Source organism: Lolium perenne, chromosome 4, assembly GCF_019359855.2.
Source record: "Lolium perenne isolate Kyuss_39 chromosome 4, Kyuss_2.0, whole genome shotgun sequence".
Taxonomy (NCBI): Eukaryota; Viridiplantae; Streptophyta; class Magnoliopsida; order Poales; family Poaceae; genus Lolium; species Lolium perenne.
Window position 1 is genome coordinate 31,128,408 of NC_067247.2, and position 19,890 is coordinate 31,148,297.

Consider the following 19,890-nt stretch of genomic DNA (forward strand, 5'->3'; position numbering starts at 1 on the left):
AATCTGTATTTCCGTTATGCAAAGTAATGGAAAGGGGAACAAAACCCAGTTGGAAACTCTCTGCTTCCTTCCACAATACCAGAATTCGAAACCAGATCGAACGAAAAGGAAACGATTTTGACTAGTTTCTTCTTTTTTCCAACACATCTTGAACGGACATGGCTCTCTCTGTGTGTAAACAAATGATTCATTTGACACAAATAAAGGATAACTGAGTACACGAATCTCTGATTCTAAAACAGAAAGAAACCAATCCTACAAGTTCTACCCAGCGACAGAAGCCAACATTTTACAACACCAGAGACTACTGCCTGCATTATCCATGAGTAGTACTGAATAGTTTTGCGATACATCGCATTACTGCCCAAGAACTCTCATAGGCAAGGGAATCTTGGCTCCTTCACTGCTGGCCTGGAAGGTCGTCGAGGATGAACGGACCGAGTTTCCCTGCTCTGAAAAGAGTCAATAGCTTCTTGGAGACCGCCCCGTGTGATTCATCGAGCGGTTTGTGGGGTATCCTGAACACCTTCCGAAGCGCGACGAGCTGCACGTCGATCAGACTCTCCAGCTCGTTATCTTCATCGAGGTTGCCTGTGAATTCCATGGTTGTACTGCACAGCGTTCTCTGAACCTCCATCACCATGTCCTGTAACAAGAGGCAGGACGAGGATGGTAACTACTTCAGGAAATACATGACTTGTAATTATTGGAAGGAAAAAACAAAAGAGATTTATAATGAGTATAAATTATCAGCTGCCATGACCCTAAATAAGTTCAGTTAACACAAAATTATCATCTATTGGCATTATTCCCTACAACTTTGCAACACACTAGGCCAGAATACTGAATGCTGGAGTGACAAAAGATCTGAAGCTATGAAAAGTGGCAGATAAAAACTTGATAATCTAGCACACTCTCCCGCAAAGAAAATAAAAAAAAAATCTAGCATACTGTATACCAAGTTACCAACATAGAAAATGCAAACAACAGATATCCAATGGCGAATAAATTCTCATCCGTGAACAAATTCTCCATTAAATTTCTAGCTAGCAATAGCATAGCCACAAAATATGCTGAAATCCAATTTTGCACCCGCACACTCATGCACACAAGCATATTTTGAGAAATCCTCGACGCTCATAGTTTAATTTGCAGTGAATTAAAGGTTGCAGCTTCAAAAATTATCAACTTCCGCCACAGTATTAAACTAGTTTACACAGGAACAAAGTTATCATTATTCCTTGCAACTTTGCAAGACAGAATACTGCTGCAGAAAATGTCTGAAGCTATGAAAGGTACATAAAACATCAACGTCTAGTATTAATCAATGTATGCCAACATAAGACATGCCAGCACAAGATCTTCTACGATGAATAGTTTATTTTTGCGAATAAATTTACTACTTCTTACTGTTATTGCTAGCAAAACCACACAAAATCCACTGAAACTTTGCCCTACACACAATCTGAGCAAACCTTCAAGCTAATAAATTAATTTGCAGAGATTAAAACAGAGTTGTTACAGCATGGCAGTGAATAACTAACCAAAAGCTAGATGGACATGTAATGTTTGTTATTGACCTGACTTTGCCTATTGCTAGTCCCAGCTAGTAGTGAATTTAACATTGTGGCTTCATTACATAATGAAAATAAAGTAAATTATAAAAGTGTATACCTAGAAGATAAGTAATATCTAAAAAAAGGCACTTAAAAATTACTTTGGAACTAATGTGCCAGTTACTGACACTTACACTGCATGCAGCTAGCTGCGTAGAGTAGAACAATAAAATTGAAGGAGAGCATCTAATCTCCACGGGATTATCATTTATTTCAAAATGACCATCCATGTGATCCTCTAACATATATAAATCTAATCCATCAAAATGTCAGCTGATGGCCTTCAAGAAAAGTGTGCTTCATAGCACCTGGATATGGGTTTGCACTAGACATGTCACTTAATAAAGACAACTAATGTAGTGCATATTCTGGTAAGAGTCACTACCTGAACATACACGGCATCCGAGTTGTTAATACGATTCCTCCTCCGCAGTGACTCTCTAGATCCTTTCACAGAACTGTCACATGGCTCTTCATCAAATTCTCCTCTTCTGTGAAGCAACCGCTCCCAATGTAGAGGGGTTTTTCTAATATTGAGAAGAGATAATAAATATTTGGCTATACGCTCCTCTCCAACCACCGAATCTTTGACAGCTCCTGCAGATAAACAAAAAAAGATAATATTATAATGTGGCAGTACAAGTATGTGAAAATTCCAGTTTCAGTGGAGAGTATAACTAGTAAATACAGCGTCATCATCATTGAAGAAGGCATACCAATTATGTTGCTTTTTCAGATAAGTTGTTGGCTTATAGAGAAAGAACAGCATAAACTAAGAATCTAACCTGTCAGAGCAAGTTTCAGACCCGTTTCCATGTCTGGAATGCTTGGCACTAGAACACCTGGTGTATCAAGCACGTAAATGCTCGGCTGGCTTGAAATCTATCCAAAACACATCTTACTGTTAAATGTACTCAGTTCATCACAACACAAGAGACAAACAACAAGGTGCCGTCCCTAGAAATGGCTTGCACTGCTACAAATGCACTGAGTTGAAAAAAGGCTCATTGTCAGTTTGTCACAGTGGTGTCATGTGTGGACAGTTGAAATTTATTTAGCTGAATGATGTCGTGAAAGGGAGTGAAGTCGGGGTATAAGTACCAGTGACAAGGCCACATATGCCATATGCTGGGCTGGCATGTGCTAGGTACATTCGCTTTGTAACCACACTTTGCCAAATGTTAGGCAGCCAAGTTAGGATGGTGTCTGGTTGCAGCCACAATTGCAGCGTTCTAATTACCCCATTTGTCATAGTCATTTCCTAGCCGACTTCTGTCACAAGTGTGGCAAACTGGCAGCCACAAAAACTGTGGCTAGTCATGCTCAAGGCACAAGTAAGGTAGAGTGTGGAAGCCAACCAAACATGCTCTAAATGAAACGTACTGGGTCTTGGGTTCAATGCCCAAGTGGCCTGTCGCATTAAATATGTTTAAATCGTAAACAGAACGAAAGGTCGATGAAAATTGAGATAAAAAATGAAGCAAGGCAATTCCTGGCATGTTTTTTCTTATGCATCTTTGTTCTTATGTTCTCCACATATTATAGTTAAAGTTGTAGCATGGAGAAGACTCATACGGGCATGTACAATGGTAGACGCTAATATAGGTGTTTAAGTGCAAAAAGGAAATTAGCATCAAATTAGATTATCTCCTAAACGCCCGAGCTTGCAACAGTGGGCGCTTATTTGGGTCGCTTCCGTTCCGTTGGCCATCGGACACTCCTGCTTTTCATACCATGAGCCTAAAAAAGGTCAAGCGCCAGACGTAAAGTTTTGCATCGACGCTATAGCCAAGGCTGGGATTGAACCTGGTAACTGCCGATAGTCCAGGATTTGGATCCTAGTGTCTGCTTTTAAGCGCCTCATTGTACATGCCCTAAATGTCCTGACTAAGATCTTATTCTGTGAACTTCTAGGCCCGTAGGTAGCTAATTTAGTTGCCACATGGAGCTACAAAGCAAGATCTGCCCATATATATAAAAGAAATAGTTTGTATCTTCCCATATTATAAAGAAAAAGGAAAAAATGTCTCAGATATGACGCAGCTGGGCAGGCATTCACATGCATAATACAACCTACGAAACAGTCAGGTTAACATGGGTTATCTGGAGTTTTTTCTTGGTATCTAGTGCTATAACAACACCTTGAAAAGATCTATTCATAAGTTCAGTCGTGCTGAGAAAACAGTGACTTTAGAGCCCCACCTTATATCCTGCAATGTCTTGAGTAACTCCAGGAAGTGGTCCTACCCTAGCCCGCTTTATCTTATCATTCTCTGGGATTAGCGAAACAACAAACATGGATTATCAATGAAACAAAAAAATGTTTCTATTATAATGGACATACCTGGATATCGAGAAATGGCAATTCTATGAATGGCATTTATGAGTGCAGACTTTCCAACATTGGGGACACCAACTACCATAACAAGAAGTGTGGGCTCTTTCATGATTGCTTCCCTTAGTTTCAACTCTACAAGCCCAAGTAGCTGTTAATTGCCGAAGCAAACATTAGATGAGTTAAACCTACACTGAAACTAAAGAAAGCAAAGTACCATCTGGTCAAGATGAAACTGAAAAACCAGTGCAGTTATAATACTTACGAAGCTTAAAGGCGGTTGAGTCAAATAAAATGATAAAGATATAAAAAATCCAGTCAATATCATACAAGACACAGTTCCATGAGTCTGCATCCTAGCGGAAGTCTACTCAAAGTTATATTCCCATTGACGGGGTGATAGCTACTATGAAGGTTCAGTGTGTCCTATTAAGTTAACGCAGTACATGTCATCACAGGTTAAGTCTAGAATCCTAGTAGACTACCTAGCAGTGGAAGGTTCTGGCTGTAAACGATCTTTGCCAGTGCAGAGTATAGAATTTCAGCAAGTGATCTAGGCGGCCATTCACGCTTACAATTGCTAATCAGGTAAATGAACTCCACTCTCAAAGTTGCAACAAGTTTCAGACCTTAACACCTGACCTAACTGATACTTACAGTACACTACAGCTACAGATATCCTGTGAGGTTTACAAACGAAAAATGGATAAATACTCATGAAATCAAAAGTTAGCCAACCTGATTTATAGAGTTGCTGCTGTGCGCATTTATTGAGATGCAATCCTGCTTGCGTGATTCGAAATGATCAAGCCACATCTGCACAATTGTGTAAACACGGCCTAATGAGTATCAACATTTATATCTCATTGTATCGAAAAAAAAAAACAGGATGAACTCTGGGAAATTCACATCAAATTAAGTGTTGAAGAGCCTGACCTAACTACTGCTTACATTCATTATATTGGGATTCGCTAGATCTTTCTTGTTTAGAGCAAGGATACGCTTCTTGGCTGAAAGCACCGGCTGAAGGTCTTCGTTCGCTGATGACAATGGGATCTGGTCATAAGTTACATTAGTTGCAAGCAAGTGATCAGAGAACACAACAAGCAAACAGAAGCATATTTCGCCATTTTATAGATGCTACTTTCTCCTCAATCGTACTTATAACACACCCAGAACCTATGCTCTATTTTGAAAATGTGTTTCAGGAAATCACGTTCCAGGACCGTCTCTTAAGTCGCATGTAAGAACGGCATTTCATCGAACATCGTCCGAGCAGCAGTAGCCGCCGGCCCATCTCCAACAGTCACAATGTCAAGAACGCGACACTTCCCATACAGGGCAGTAAGTAAATGAGGGGGGAAGTGGACGGGAGCGTGCAGGACTTACGCGGGAGTCTCGGACCTCGATGACGAGGTCGGCGAGCTTGAGGCGGTCGCGGATGGCGCGCGAGGCGGCAGCCATGTGGCCGGGGAACCAGTTGATGGCTCCGCCGCCAGCGTTGAGGGCCATCTCGCCGGCGCGCTTCCCCGCCCGCGTCAGACCCCGCATCCTGGCTGCGCTGCCCCCGGACTAATCGGCGAAGGCGCGACGCCCGTCGTTGCGAACAGCTTTACAAGTTGAGAGAACAGAGAACAGCTGGAGTAGCTGACGCCGCGCAAGCGAGCAGCGTCGGCGAGCGGTGGCCGCCGCGGGGTGGCTGAGAGCGGAGGGTGCCGAGGCGGGCGGCCGGAATAGGCTTGCAGGTGAGGCGTGGCAGCGGCGGCGGGGGCCCTAGCGGCCGGGAGAATAGGCGGGCGTGGAGGGGAAGAAGCGGGAACGAGGCCCATGGGCCTGGCCCATAAAAACTTTCTTGACCCAGCCATCTTTATAGATTTAAGATTTGGGCTGGCCCATCAACTGTCCAAGGTCCAACACGTGCGAGCAGGAACGAATCGATCAGAACGAACCCTTCCCTTCCCTGCTCTGCTCCCTCTAGCTGTCCCTGTATCGCTGTGGACGGACACGCGCGCCGCAACTTCATCGCCGGCGAGCCGCCCCCCGCAGCTTCCCCATCGCCCCGTCCCCCGCCGTCCTACTCCCCCACCCCCACACCCCCATCCCATCCCGGCCCTACTCCTAATCTGCTCGGCTGCTGTAGACGCCGTGCTGCCTTCGCCGCGGTGGACAGCGACCGCCTCTGCCCTCTGCTAGACGCTCGCAGCTGGCTACGCAGACTCTGTTGGCTGTGATCGCGAGCTTCTGATCCCCCCCTCTGCTTCTTGCTGACTAAGCCCTAAGGGCTAAGGTAATCTCTGCTCCAATATTGTAATGCGTAATCTGTATTTCAAGACATGATTTGAATCATTCAGTAAATTTGTTTTAGAATAAGAAGATGAAAATTATTTATCCATTGATCTCAATACCCAACCCAAAGCAACTCGTCGACAAACTAAAAAAAACATCTCCAAATTGAACCTTCAGTTTCAAGTCAAGCAAGTAGCAACATTGTCTGCCAATCCTCGTGTTTCAACTCGGTCCGAATATTGTTGTTCCGGATCCTATTTCCGGGCACCTATTGGGGACTTGGATACAGACATTGGAGATGCTGCTAGAAGGGAGTGTGCTGATCTAGCTCCATGCCAACCATTCTTGATATCTTGAAGGTGGCGATTGGTTCTTCTTCTTTTACTGTTGATGTGGTCATGGGAGGGTCAGTTCGACCAAATCATTGATTTGGTGCTATCTTTTGTATCCCCGTACAGGAAAATTTCTATACTCTTGCAGCTCCTAGACTATTTTATGCTTGCAAAGAGCCGGTCTCAGGTTTCTCAAAAGGCTGTGCAGTCATTTCTCATGCTTTTCACCTCACGTACAAGCATGGATTGAATTTTTTTTATTCAAATCCCCCGTGGATCAGCCCTATCGAGCGACGCAAGCCCGAAAAGTGAGCTCCGGGCAGATTTTTTGCAATCCTATGGAATCGGTACGAATCAGCGACTTTTCCTCTGGAATACTGTTCATGTTTCCCTTGTCCTGAGCACTCTCAGAGGAAAAGATACCATGGGAATGCAATTCTACGGAAATCCTGCAAAAAATCCTCTGAACCAAACGCCACCTTAGAAGCAAACTGACATCCACCAATTTTCAGCACACCATCCGGTTCTGCCCCTGGTTCTAATAACCAATTAATCACCCAGTCTACCAATTTTTTTTAGATTCAAAGAATAGGGCTCTCCCCTGTTCCAATTCACTGAAACTAAACGTGATATAACCATCTCATCATCCTAGTTGAAGTAACTTATTATCAGTAAGACCAAAAGATCTCTAAACTTGTGCATACATGCAACGAATTGAGTACATACCCAACTAACTGAAATTTTAGTAGTGCCCACTAACGAGGTGTGAGAGTCGTGGGGAATCTCTTCTCTATAATATTTTTCAGAAAGACTTACATGCATTTAAGGTAATAAACAATATAGAGAATACTATAGTGAATTACTCAAGAATAACTTTTTCGGACCGAGAAATAAGGTAGAGAGCAATCTTTGCACAGAGTGACATATCTTGTGGCTAAAGGGAGATAACCATGTTCTCGTGCTTTTGTTCTCTCCATCTCCTAAGGTTTCTACATTTTCGATGGCACTTGTGGTGATGTGTGGCCAGCCATGCAGCGGCAAGTCAGAGGCTGCAGCTTGTCTCACTGCCGCTCTTCGCTCCTCCATGGCTGACATCACTGTCCGCGTCATTGACGAGTCATCGCTTCATCTTGGGCGCAATGATAGCTACAAAGGTATTGTTGATATTTAGTCCACATGTTTTCTCTATGCTACTATTAAATTTTTCTTCTTCTTCCATCCACTCATTTCCTTCTACCAATTTTCTATGTTTATTCCTTAGATATGGTTGTGGAGAAAAACTTAAGAGGAGTTCTGAGATCAGAAGTTGATAGGTCTGTGTCTCGGGACAGCATAATCATCGTGGATTCTTTGAACAATATTAAGGTGAGGCCAGTACTAAGTCTTTTATTCTATTGTTGCAACTTGCAATCACTACTTCGCTCTCAATTATATTAGTAATATAAGATAGAAGTAGAATTGTATGGTCATCATATTTATGTATGTCATTGTTGCAATTTTTATAGTGTGATCAGTGAAAAAACTTAACGAAATCATGGTGGCAACCTCCCTGTGCTACGTTTTTCCAGCCCACAAAAAAAATTCAGTTTCCAAGTCAAGTTGACTGTCTTTCAATGTCCAACTTATCTGTCTAATACTGGCCAAAAGGTGTGCACAAACACTATCACTTTTTTTTGGTTCAACAAAGCAGAAAATGTTTTTCTTTTCTTGCGTATGATAGTTACCTTTTTAAAGCTAGTACATGAAAGCAAGCCATGTAGGCTATATGAGCCTTTTTTCTTTTCTTTTCTGCCCAGTGCTTCAGTTTTACACTCATGCTTCAGTAAATGATGGTCATTGAGAATTCTGTATGCATGCATTCAGATAGGCACTACATAGATCAGTGATACAATACTGTAGCTTCTAAACGCGTGCAGCCTATATAACTGACTTCTATTGTCATCAGTGCACCTATGTGCTGTATGAATTCTAATGTAACATGTATGAAGTAGATTCTGCAATTTGTGTTGTTTCTTCTAATACAAGCATGGTGATTTTTACCTATAATATGCAGGGGTACCGATATGAGTTGTGGTGTCTTGCACGTGCCTCGGGAATAAGATATTGTGTGGTAATCAGATGTCTTATTTACTATTACTTTCATTTTGCAATAATAGTTTTGCACTAGTTTTAGCATAACATAATGAAAACATTCATGATGTGTAGATGACATTATGTGTTCTGAAAGTATTGTGTTTGGTTAGCAACATAAGTCATGCACAATAGCAATCTGGAGACAATAAGATAATCATTAATGGGCTAATGGCACATAAAATGAGAGCTAACATGAGTAACTTGATGTGATTCATGACTGGTGAAGACCCACTAACATTGAAATGACAGTTCAGAAATTAAATAAATATAAGAAATTGGAGCGCATGGAACTGACATCTGACCTGGATTCAGTTCTCTCCAGTGATTACCATGTGTCAGCGTATATTAGTTTCTCTAAATGAGAAACTACCTTTCAAAAAAAAGTAAGATAGCATTACCAAATGGATGCTTCTAAAGTATTTTTGTTACATAATTTGCAAACCATGATTATGTTCTACATAGAGGATCCTTTTGAAAAGTGCGCATGTAGAAACCATTGGCGAGTTTATGCTTTTGCACCATTGAATATTGTAAATGTACAATCAAAAGTGATTTTGTTCATACTCCATCTTTTATGTTTCAGTTCTTTTGTGATACAGAAGTGGACCATTGTAGAGAATGGAATGTCAAGCGTCAGGAGAAAGGAGAACCCTCATATGATAGTAATATGTAAGCAAGATATTTTGTCTTCTGGATCTTGTCGACCTGTTGTTTGGAAAATGTATTACTCTCTCCGTTCACTAATGCAAGACCTTTTAGTCTTACATTAGTGAACAGAGGAAGTACCTCTTATGAATGAGGTAGATGCTGCAGTTACTTTTTTTTTTTCTGATTTCAAATTGCACATATGTTATATAACTTTTGTATTATTGTTTCAAATCACTGAAGTAATTGATAAGCTATGGAAGCCTTTTTTACTATATTGGGTTTATGGGGAAAATGATCGATTATTTGTCTCTACATTTACCAAGCAGGCAGGTGCCATTGCTCTCATGATTTATTTTGGTTTGACAGATTTGAAGATCTGGCGAGGAGATTTGAGAGGCCTGATAGGCGTAGCCGCTGGGATTCTCCTCTCTTTGAATTGTTTCCATCTAGAGGTAATCAAATCGTTCTTGTTTTGTATGATTAGTTTATTTTCATGGTATGCGTGATCTGAATCAGAACTAATCTACTGTTCAAGTTATGTCTAATTTTGTCCAATTAGTATCACATATGTGATATGTCTAGTGCCTTATGCACTACTCACCATAGTAAATGTTCTGTCATTTTGCTATTTGGTTGAACCTCAAAATTTATCGGGTTTTATTGTTTTAGAAGGTCGCACATGTGATTGGTTGGATGGGTAACTTTTTTAGTAGATTATTTAATTATAGTAAGGCAGAAAATTGCTAGCTTCTTTTCACAATCCTTTCTGTCCAGTTTTGTATCTGTTACACAGATTACTTATTACGAATTAGTACCACCCAGCAAATGGTTACTATACTTGCCTAGTGCCGCCCCCTATTTTCATCATCCCATTTGATTGATCTGTTTTGTCTACTATTTTTATTAGAGGGAATTGTGGAATCGTCCCCTGTTATTGGTGAGGCTGTGTCATATTTGACTAAGAAGGTGGATTCAAAAACAAGAGACGTGAAAGTACTCCAGCCTACAATAGCCACTCAGTCAGTAAGTGTAAAATATTTTTCTAACGAAGAAATTCTTGAATATATCATTGGTTGACAGCAACTGCATATTCTTCTAATTCATACGTAATATGTTCCAGAACTATTTGGTAATCTGTTAATACCTGCATAAATTTGGCATTGCACCATAATATTGCAGCCGATACAAAAACATATTAAGAAAATGGATGTATGTTTAGTTCCTATGCTTTTTTCAACGTTACACTATGGGTGCATTTGGTTCTTAGCTAAGAAAAAGTTCCTTGGGCTGTTTGCTTCAATCTCAATAATCCAAACTCTTGGAGGTTAATTACATTTCCTAGAGAAGCCCCTGCTAAAATCTGTAGTAGTTAATAAAGTGTTGTCCATGCATGCAATTCTTGCACACAAGATCTAGTTGATTTGTTGCTCCCCATGCAGCTAGTTTTCTAGCCATCACAGGGGCTAGGCTCGCTGATATGTCAAACAGATTCTGCTATTCTGAATCCCCGATATTGTGAATGCAAAAAAACTTTTTTGGTTGCTCCAAATGCGGAACCATGTGGGGCTAGGCTCGGTGATATGTCAAAATAGATCCGCTATTCTGAATTCCCGATGGTGCAAATGTAGAAAAACATATTTAAACAAAAATATTGTGAAAATACTGTGTATGTCCAACTGCAAATAGCCAAATACTTTTCTATTCATAGTAGTTCCTGTAGATTTGAACAAATCCTGACTTTGATAATATTGTAGGTACGGACTACTGAAGCCAATTCCCTCTATGAGATGGACAAAGCAACACAGGTAATGGCAGTTTTCTTTGTTCATGATATCTTTTTTAGAAGAAACTGCAAACCTGTAATATAAACTGTATTTTGCAGGAGGTGGTCAGTGCAATTGTTGAGGCGCAGTCTGGTCTTGGGCTTACCATGAATAAGATTTCTCTTGGGCCTAACTTGCCAACTATATCCTTTACTGTTTGAGGAAATATTAGAAAAATATATTACTGCAAAAGTTATAAGTAGAAATATCGATCTTTGTGTGTTGCAAAAATTATAAATTAAAATATGTCTTTGCTGTAGGTTCTGTTGTATATAAACCTGTAGCATGGAGATCTTGTAATCATAACAACTTCCCCAATCAAAACCTTTGTGTACATAGGTGTCATATATATATGTGCATATGACTTGTTTTTCAAACTTGCAAATGACTTGAAAAAATCAAGCAGGCCAAAACTATGCAGGTAGAGTAGTTTTCTGTCCACATGGTCTCTGTCTAGAATTGCAATCACTTTTTTTTTTTGCCATGAGATAATGTAATCTTAAGGGATGCCTTCATTCAACCCCAACTGCATGTGATCAAGAGAAGAAAACTTGTGCCATCTTCGGATGTTTTTCTTGTGTTGCGAGATCCTTAACTGACTGTTACATTAATCTTCAAAGATCGGTTGGCCTGCCTGAGCTACGGAGCCTCCGGCGCACTTTCATCAAGCTGGCAGGGCAGTACAGCTTGAGCGGACCACCCCCACCAACAGATGCTGATAGCGCAAAGAGAATGTTTGTCGACTATTTGAACCGAGAAATCGGTGTGTGATGGTTCTCTCATCGCTGGCGAGTTAGTCCTGCCTTGTTGTACATCCAAAGGGACAAAATACTTGAGCAAAAATAGGTGATTGGTGGCATGATCTTCATCAAGCTTCTTTTGGGGCGGGTAACGATATAGTTTGGGTTGCATGAACTTCGCCTCAAGTATTCTCATGTGGGAACGTTACCAGGATGTACCAGGATGTGCTACCTCTTGTACCATTTAGTAGTTTTGGCCAGTGTGACAACATGTAACTACATAGTTGGGTAATACTACCAAATAATTTATGCGACAACATATCTGAAAATTGGCTACAGATTATGTGTCCACTGCATTGGTTTGTTTTCTTTTTTTTTCTCTAAAACATCTCCATCCATTTGTACGTATTCTTCTCCCATACTGGGAGGTTTCAGCCTTCGTATAAAAACTTAAAATGTTGATACTGTCACTGCAGTGAAACAGAACCAAATCTGTTTCAAACTGGCTGGAGAAGGGGCAAGAGATGGATTTTAGAGCATTGATGGGCCAGGGAAGATATTTAAGATTGCAAAACTCTAAGTATGTCAACATCGAAGTATACATTACATTCTAAATTACACAACCATAAATGTACATATCCATTTTGCTACTTGGAAAAAACCTTTTTCCTCTTGAATAAGTCCTACTTGGAAGGTTGTACCAGGCAAAGCTAGGTCTCGTCCATGGGCCATCCATTTACAGGTTATCCAAGAACCAACTTGTTCACCTATAGGCATGGTTCATCCTTGGAGTTGTCATCATCATCATCGTCGTCATCATCCTGGGTTCCTTGAGAAGCACCTTGGACCATTTCATCAGCAACTCCTTCAAAACAAAATTTGAAATTTAACATTCAACATCACCCACAAATAAACTGGAAGAAAGGAGGATGTACCTTCAATGAAGGACTCAAATTCATCACCCAGTCCTGCTGTCTCGACCCAGTTGAATGGTTGATTAATGTCCATCCAGTTACGCTGCTCAGTCGGTCCCGAAGACAGTGCAGATCTATCCACTAACCAGTCATCAACTATGTCTATGTTGTCTACTGAGATAGGATCAAATGCCTTCGCCTTATATTGTTGCCTGTGATATAAACCAAATCACTTGTTGTATCCATGCTTTTCTAGTATTTTTTCTTCAAATTAACCATCGGTGATAACATTCAATATAGCGAGACTTTCCTTACCTGTGTTGTAGCCGTAGGTTGCACTGAACAAAGGTAAGATGACGCATTCGTTGACATTCAAAGTTATTCATTCTTTGGTCATGGATTTGTTCAAAAGGAATATGTGTCCGATCACACCCTTTAGCACTGCAGGTTTGACTGAGGATACGTACTGCTAAACGTGTTAAATTCGGACAAGCTCCGCCATATGTATACCACCATTCAGCTGCAAGATAATGTAAAACAAGATGTTCAGATGAAATATGCACAAGTATCATCAAGCAAAGTTGATGTTTCAACATCCTAGGTCAGAGCAGCACAATATCTACAATGTCTGTCACTATTAGTGAGTAATGGAGCTGTAATCTTGTGCAAGGCTGATATATAAACCTGAGAAATGTAAAGTAAGTTGAAGAAAATCTGTGTAGTACTAACCAGGGGGTAAAGTACGCCGGGCTCGGATAGCTATTTGCCTACGAAAATCACCTACTGCGTCTTTCCGATACATATTGAGCTCCTTCTGAATTTTATCTTGGATTTTGACATCGGACACCAGCCTTTCTATGCAGTCTAGCATTCCTGAGAAAATCTGATTCGAGATATCACCTCGAATCCCATCAAAAAAGAGTGGATTTAGGAAGAAACCCGCTGAATGAAGTGGCCGTGGCATTTGCTTGTCCCATCTCTGGTCAATAATATTCCAATAAGGCATGTAGTCGCTCTTCCTTACCAGCTCTTTCTTGATTGCAGCTTTGGCTTGGTATAATCCAGCATAAACATACCCCATAGCAGGCCTCTTGTTGCTGTCGACTAGCTTAAGAAGATGCACAAGTGGTTCAGTGGCACGAACGACTACAGCCCAAGAAGACCAAACTTGCAAATTATTAACAGTATTGCTCGTCTCTACCCCTCCAGGATTCTTTGGCAGCACGCAGAGGCTGTAAATCCACTCATCTGAATTGACCATGGCTTGCAGATCCTCCTTCAGACTGTACATGTTTTTCAGTGTCGCAAAGTTCATAGCAGCACGGGTCTCTGCAGGAACTATCAGATCCTTCCCATGCAGATATTTCTTCATCAAACTCAACGCAACTGCATTGTTGTAGATAAACCCCGTGATGGCCTTCGCATGGCCTATGATATCGCTAACTGCCTTCACCTTGCTGAAATCCTCGAGCATCCCATCGATGCACAGGAAAGAGCATGGAGACCAGAACAATGTAGGAAATGTCTCGCCTAGCATTTTCCCTGCCGCTGCATAAACCTCGGAGTTCTTTGTGATCACTTGGACAACATTTACCTCTCCGACCTCCTCAACAACACTCTTCAGCAGCTCATACAGCGTGTCTGATGACGTGACCGTTTCTGTTGCATCGACGGATTTCAGAAACATGGTGCCTTCCGGGCAGTACACCGAAAAGTTCATCAGGGTTCTGCCCTTGTCAGTCGTCCACTCATCGGCCAGCACAGAGCACCCCGTCCGGGTCCATGACCCCTTGTAGAACTCGAGCTGAGCCGTCACTTCGTCCAGCGACTTCTTCAGAATGGAGCCGCGCAAGTCATGGTACGAGAGCGCCTCAGGCCCCCCTTTTGCTGATGCCGTGATGGCGTCGATCATCGGCTGGAAGTGCACGGAATTCACTGTCTCCAGTGGCACGCCCGCGTCGTACAAGAACCTCCCGACTGCCATGCACGCCTTGTCCTTGTCCGAGCCAGCCGCATCTGCGTCGAGCGCCACCATGCCAGTCTGGTGCGTCTGAGGAGCAGGCTGCTGCTGGAACTGAGGAGCGAGAGGAGGAGTAGCCGGGGCGCGCCTGACGGCCAGCGCCTTCTTCCTCCTTTTGGTAGCAGTAGCAGTATCAGCACTCCACCCCATCTCGGACGGCGGGGTCTCCCCGAGCTGCGGCGCGGCGCGCGGGTCGAGCACCTGGTTGAGCGGGACCATGTGGATGGGGCTGGCCACATCGCCGTTGGAGGGGGAAGGCGCGGTGGTGTACGACAGCGGCATGGCGGCGGCGAGTGACCTCTTGCGCATCTTCTTGGCGGCGACCTCGTCGAGGCTGCGGTGCATGACGGCCTGGACGTCGGCGGGGACGGTGGGGCAGCAGCAGGCGTTCCCGGGGCGGCGCGCGAGGTGCTCCTTGAAGCGGTGGATGCCGCCGCCGAGGAAGTGCTTGCCGCAGTAGGCGCACTTGAGGCGCACCCGCCCCGCCGACCGCACCATGAGGCAGTGCTTCCACGCCGGGTCGTGCTTCTGCGCCCCGATCGGCACGATCTCCTCCGGGCCCTCGGCGGCGGCCTCCTCGCCCTCGTCCTCCTCCTCCGCGGACGGCACCTCCGGCTCGGCCTCCGCCGGGGTCGCCGCCATCCCGCTAGCGCTAGCTCCCGCGCTGCATCAACCATCGCCACTAGCAGGTGTGAGTGGCAGCTCAATCCGAGAAGATTACTCCGCAATTAGCCGGATTAAACCAGGCGGGAGATGGGAGAGGACGAGAAAACTCACCGGTTTTTTTTGTCTTTGAATCGGCCGCCACGGAATCGGCGGAAGAAATCGTGGGCGGGGCGGGGCGAGATGTGGGGGAGAAGAAAACCAGGGGCGGAGGAGGCGACGTCGGAGCGGTTCGGTTTCGATGGAGCTAGGGTTCTCGTGGTGGTTCGCCCATCGATCTACCCGGGCTAGGTGGGCCGATTTGCCGGACATTGTCTACGTTGGGCCGGTTCGTGAACAAAACGTCCCGGTTTTCTGTATCTCTTTCTCTCTTCTTTTTTTAATATGCTGTATCTCTTTCTCTCAGGCGCGTGTACCTGTCCACCGTTCCCTAATTTTAGGGCCTGTTTGGTTCCCAGCCACAGTTTGCCAAGCCTAACTTTGGCAAGTGTGGCAGCCACAAAAGTGTGGCTAGGATTTTGGAAGCCACAAAGTGTGGCAAAAGTTGGCAAAAAATTCACTCTATGACAAGTGGGTCATATGATTAGTGAAATGTGGCAGCTCTAAAGTGTGGCAAGAACCAAACACATGCCAAATTGCCAAACTTTGGCTTGGCAAAGTGTGGCTAGGAACCAAACAGGCCCTTAATGTTGCACAAGTTTTCTGAAACAAACCCTATGTAGTTGGGTCGATAGAACACCTAGTTTTACGATCCTCTAGTTTTATCTTGCTTTTTCTCATGAACGGTGCAACTATCGTTTGATAATGTAGGTTGTCACAGAAAAAGTTTCAGAATGTATTTATAGTCCCATTTGGTTTGGCGAATCAGGGACTCTTGTGGATGAATTGTACTACTCCCTCCGACTGCCTCCGATCCAAATGAGTACCTGATTTTCAGCAAAAGAATTCTTGCCCGAACCAAACTATTTTCTGTAAAGTTTATGGGTTCTGAGTATTGCTCCACGATTCCATCAAAATTGAACATGTTTTCTTACCGGAAAAACAGTAATACCAAATACCGTGAATACAAGAGAGAAATAGAGCAACACCAAAATTTTAAATACAAACTAGCAATTCCTCTCTTCTTTCTAAAAGTAATAAAGTGCTGCCCTAGAAAACGAGGAACAATACATTCTGCAAAACGCTCGATGGTGAACCGACGAGCTCTGTCAGCTAAGTTACAATACCCAGTAACTATAACCGCCATCGGCGAGAACATCCGTTCAGGAAATACCTTCATATGAACAAGTTAGTAGCAAACTGCAATAGGCAGTGGGCAAATAGTGAAACGGTTTAGCTCAGCCCAAGCTCCTTCTTCAGCTGCTCAAGAACTGCCTCTATGTCAGACACGCCATCATCGGAGCTATTTGTTTTTGCATTGTCACGCTGAGAACTTCTGCCGCTTCCTCCAAACTGTGTGTATGGGTCATTCCCGTCATCTTCCTCGGTACTTGAGTCATCGATATTCAGTTCATTCTCCAGGAACTCAACGAATTCCTCGCCAATCGCCTGATTGAGCAGAATGCAAGAGAGAGTTCAGATAAGTGTTTACCATAGATCGTAGTCAGAGGTTGCAACTTTATCTGCGTTGTTCTACCATATGGCTATTCGCCATCCTTTTCTACAAGAAAAAATATATACAACAAGTAACAGTGGTTGATAACTTACTGATAGTTCCTCCCACAGGCTTTGGGGTTTCTGGTCTGAATTCAGGCCGGCTTCCCAGTTCTGAAACTCGGTTTGCAGATCTTTAAGGAAATCACCTGCAAAACCAGAACCAAAGTGGTGTCAACAAAATGGACATACTGCGACCGATTACACTTCATATATTTGCATCACAATCCTATGTACATGCAGATTTTAAGAAGAATGGAATCTTAAAATTTCTTTTGTGTCATAAAAAATTGAGTCATAAATCTGGAGTTAGTTTCTTGACAGGAAACTGCAATGGGATCTCACTGCCACTATCAAAGTGTACCACCGCTAGACATCAATTTCACCGACTAGCACAGAATTCACAACCCCATAATACAGCTTGTTAGAGAATGAGAGAGGGCATATATTTTTCTGAATGGTGAAGAGAGGAGATATTAGTACCAAACCCATAGAATTGCTCTTCTGAGTCTGCTGATTTGCTGCTCCCAGTAGCCCACGAAGAATCAGGGCTGCTGCTGCTGCTGCTGCTTGCGTACTTGGACCGGCTCTCCGAATTCATCAGCGTGTTGTACGCGTGCTTGATCCGCAGAAACTTCTCTTGCGCATTCGGCTGCATTTTATACCAGGAGTTGTAAGTCGTCAGATACCCGAATGCTAACAAATCCTCACAAGTGTAACAGTATCGAAGCTACAATCGCTGAATCCTGCTGCTTGAATGAATGGGGAGAGGCGGGTACGCGCGCACCTCCTTGTTGACGTCCGGGTGGTACTTGAGCGCGAGGCGCCGGTACGCGCGCTTGATCTCGGCGGGCGCGGCCGACGGCGGCACGCCGAGCACCTCGTACGGGGACTCCCTCCGCCGCCCGCCGCCAGCGCCCGCGCGGACCCGCACGCTCGCCCGCCGAGGCGCAAGCGCGCGAGGGGAGTGGAAGGAGGCGACGGCGCGGATGTGGAGGAGGTGAGGAGGCGCCGGAGCAGCGCGGCTGGGTGAGAGAGGGAGGAGGAGGCGCGGAGTGGCGGCCGCGGCAGCGGCCTGCACCGACAGCGCCATTGCGGATGGGGGTTCCGGTGACTCGCGGCCGCTTCCGGTGGTTCGCGACGATCAGCGTCCCCCGCCGTTCAGATCAGCCGGCGCAGAGGCAGGGAGAGGATCGGACGGCCGTGCTTTTCGATGATTACTACTAGCATATTCTCAAGTCTCAAAGGGTTTATTTTGCGTGTGTTTGATAGGTCGCACCAAAATTTGCGCTCCAGGGCAGTCATATTCTCCACTTTTTTTTTGGTTGACTGCCTTGCATTGCATCGGTATCTAGGTGAAGCTAAATTTTGAAGGAAATATCAAATGGTCGACCATGTGCGATCAATTCAAGCCAAACCCGTGTGAGTGATTGCAGGGAAGATCTTGGCTCCGGAGCCAAAATAAAAAGTTCCATGGAGTATTTATTCTTTCGTGATGGTGAAACAAATATGTTCATCATTGAGCTAGAATTTGAGCGAGATCGGGATATAATTTGGGAGAGATAGCCATGGACAGTCTCGAAATTTGTTGTGGTTCCGGAGAATTCTAATCATCATAGCCTAGCCGGCCATCAAAACTAAGGTTTGACAAATTTCTGATTTGGATTCGGGTAATTGATTTACCGTTTAATAAACTCAATGATATATGAGGGAAGAAGATAGCCACCAAGATTGGACAAGGGGGTCTTCTTAGTGCTGCATATCTGCGCGCCCAAGTTATTTTTAGGTAAGGCGAGGAAGGTATCAATCAGTCGCTCTGAGAGAAAACGATCATCTCCTTTCTTCCTACTCGATCTTCGGTGGGGTCGAATGCTTTCCTGGTCGATTAAGGTTAAAGAACCTTTGATGCGCTAGGTTGGTATATACTCAAAGAAATAGAACATGACATTGTGGTATGCATTACAATATGAGTTCTTGCGTTCAGATTCTTTTTTCCAAACACCGTCCGACCAAGATGAAAGGGGAAATCTGCCTTGAGGACCTTTCCTTCGTGGTCCTGAGGAAAGAAATGGGGGCCTCCATATGTAGAAGGCGGATATGATGAATCCTCCTATCATCAAAATGAATGGTTGGAGGAGGCGTTGAATGGTGATCTGAAAAATGACTCTAATCCGGCACCCACTAACCATGCAAATCTAGGTGGAAGGGGTGGAAGAGAAGATGAGCTTTCGTGGGGGTTGCAACCCTCACCATAAAGGAGTTTACATAAAGCTAGAGATGACATCGGCATCACCGATGGACACTGACGTGAAGTTGCCAGGTAACCATGAAAGAAGAATGGTCATTTTTTACCCTAGACGGAATGGAAAGCGTGAGGAGTCTGATCGGAGGAAACACGGTGAGAGTGTAACTCTGGATGCTAAGAAGCAGCGTGTAGCTACAACATCTAATAATTTATCAGTGTGCCGACGTCAGGAGCAATGAGTTGTTTTTGCGCGAACTGTTGGGGGATTGGGAACCTTGGGGCAGTTCAAGAGCTTCGCAACCTTGTGAAAGCAATGGGATCCCATGTTACTCTTTGTCATGGAGATGAAGATTGGCGAAAAAAGAGTGGAAATTTTAGCTGTCATCTTCGCTTTTTCTGGAGCTTTTGCAGTGGACAACGAGGGGTTAAATGGTGGTATTGGACTGTTTTGGTCTTCAACTTCAGCTATTACAGTAGACCTG

The 19,890-nt window shown here is 43.8% G+C and overlaps 4 protein-coding genes across 5 annotated transcripts; 1 reads left to right on the forward strand and 3 right to left on the reverse strand.

The window, feature by feature from the left end:
- Positions 1-169: 169 nt before the first annotated feature.
- LOC127292083 (short integuments 2, mitochondrial) lies at positions 170-5,736 on the reverse strand. Of its 2 annotated transcripts, XM_051321430.2 has the most exons (8): positions 5,341-5,736; positions 4,903-5,007; positions 4,690-4,767; positions 3,961-4,102; positions 3,819-3,889; positions 2,402-2,498; positions 2,002-2,213; positions 170-646 (listed from the first exon to the last, which is right to left on the reverse strand). In XM_051321430.2, the coding sequence occupies exons 1-8, from the start codon at positions 5,500-5,502 to the stop codon at positions 401-403; spliced, it is 1,113 nt and encodes a 370-aa protein (XP_051177390.1). In that variant the 5' UTR covers positions 5,503-5,736; the 3' UTR covers positions 170-400. The 2 variants fall into 2 exon arrangements, with proteins under 2 accessions (XP_051177390.1, XP_051177391.1); XM_051321431.1 differs by lacking the exon at positions 5,341-5,736 and having other exon boundaries at positions 4,888-5,007.
- A 249-nt stretch (positions 5,737-5,985) lies between these two features.
- Positions 5,986-12,251, forward strand: LOC127292084 (protein KTI12 homolog). Its single transcript, XM_051321432.2, has 10 exons — positions 5,986-6,238; positions 7,555-7,723; positions 7,831-7,934; positions 8,623-8,679; positions 9,286-9,371; positions 9,717-9,802; positions 10,258-10,373; positions 11,105-11,155; positions 11,233-11,316; positions 11,780-12,251. The coding sequence occupies exons 2-10, from the start codon at positions 7,570-7,572 to the stop codon at positions 11,942-11,944; spliced, it is 903 nt and encodes a 300-aa protein (XP_051177392.1). The 5' UTR covers positions 5,986-6,238; positions 7,555-7,569; the 3' UTR covers positions 11,945-12,251.
- Positions 12,252-12,456: 205 nt separating this feature from the next.
- On the reverse strand, positions 12,457-15,762 carry LOC127292085 (uncharacterized). Its single transcript, XM_051321433.2, has 5 exons — positions 15,625-15,762; positions 13,557-15,511; positions 13,143-13,347; positions 12,849-13,039; positions 12,457-12,778 (listed from the first exon to the last, which is right to left on the reverse strand). The coding sequence occupies exons 2-5, from the start codon at positions 15,487-15,489 to the stop codon at positions 12,681-12,683; spliced, it is 2,427 nt and encodes an 808-aa protein (XP_051177393.1). The 5' UTR covers positions 15,490-15,511; positions 15,625-15,762; the 3' UTR covers positions 12,457-12,680.
- Positions 15,763-16,515: 753 nt separating this feature from the next.
- On the reverse strand, positions 16,516-18,339 carry LOC127292086 (uncharacterized). The gene is made up of 4 exons (XM_051321435.1): positions 17,951-18,339; positions 17,647-17,815; positions 17,218-17,312; positions 16,516-17,058 (listed from the first exon to the last, which is right to left on the reverse strand). The coding sequence occupies exons 1-4, from the start codon at positions 18,254-18,256 to the stop codon at positions 16,843-16,845; spliced, it is 786 nt and encodes a 261-aa protein (XP_051177395.1). The 5' UTR covers positions 18,257-18,339; the 3' UTR covers positions 16,516-16,842.
- Positions 18,340-19,890: the final 1,551 nt, after the last annotated feature.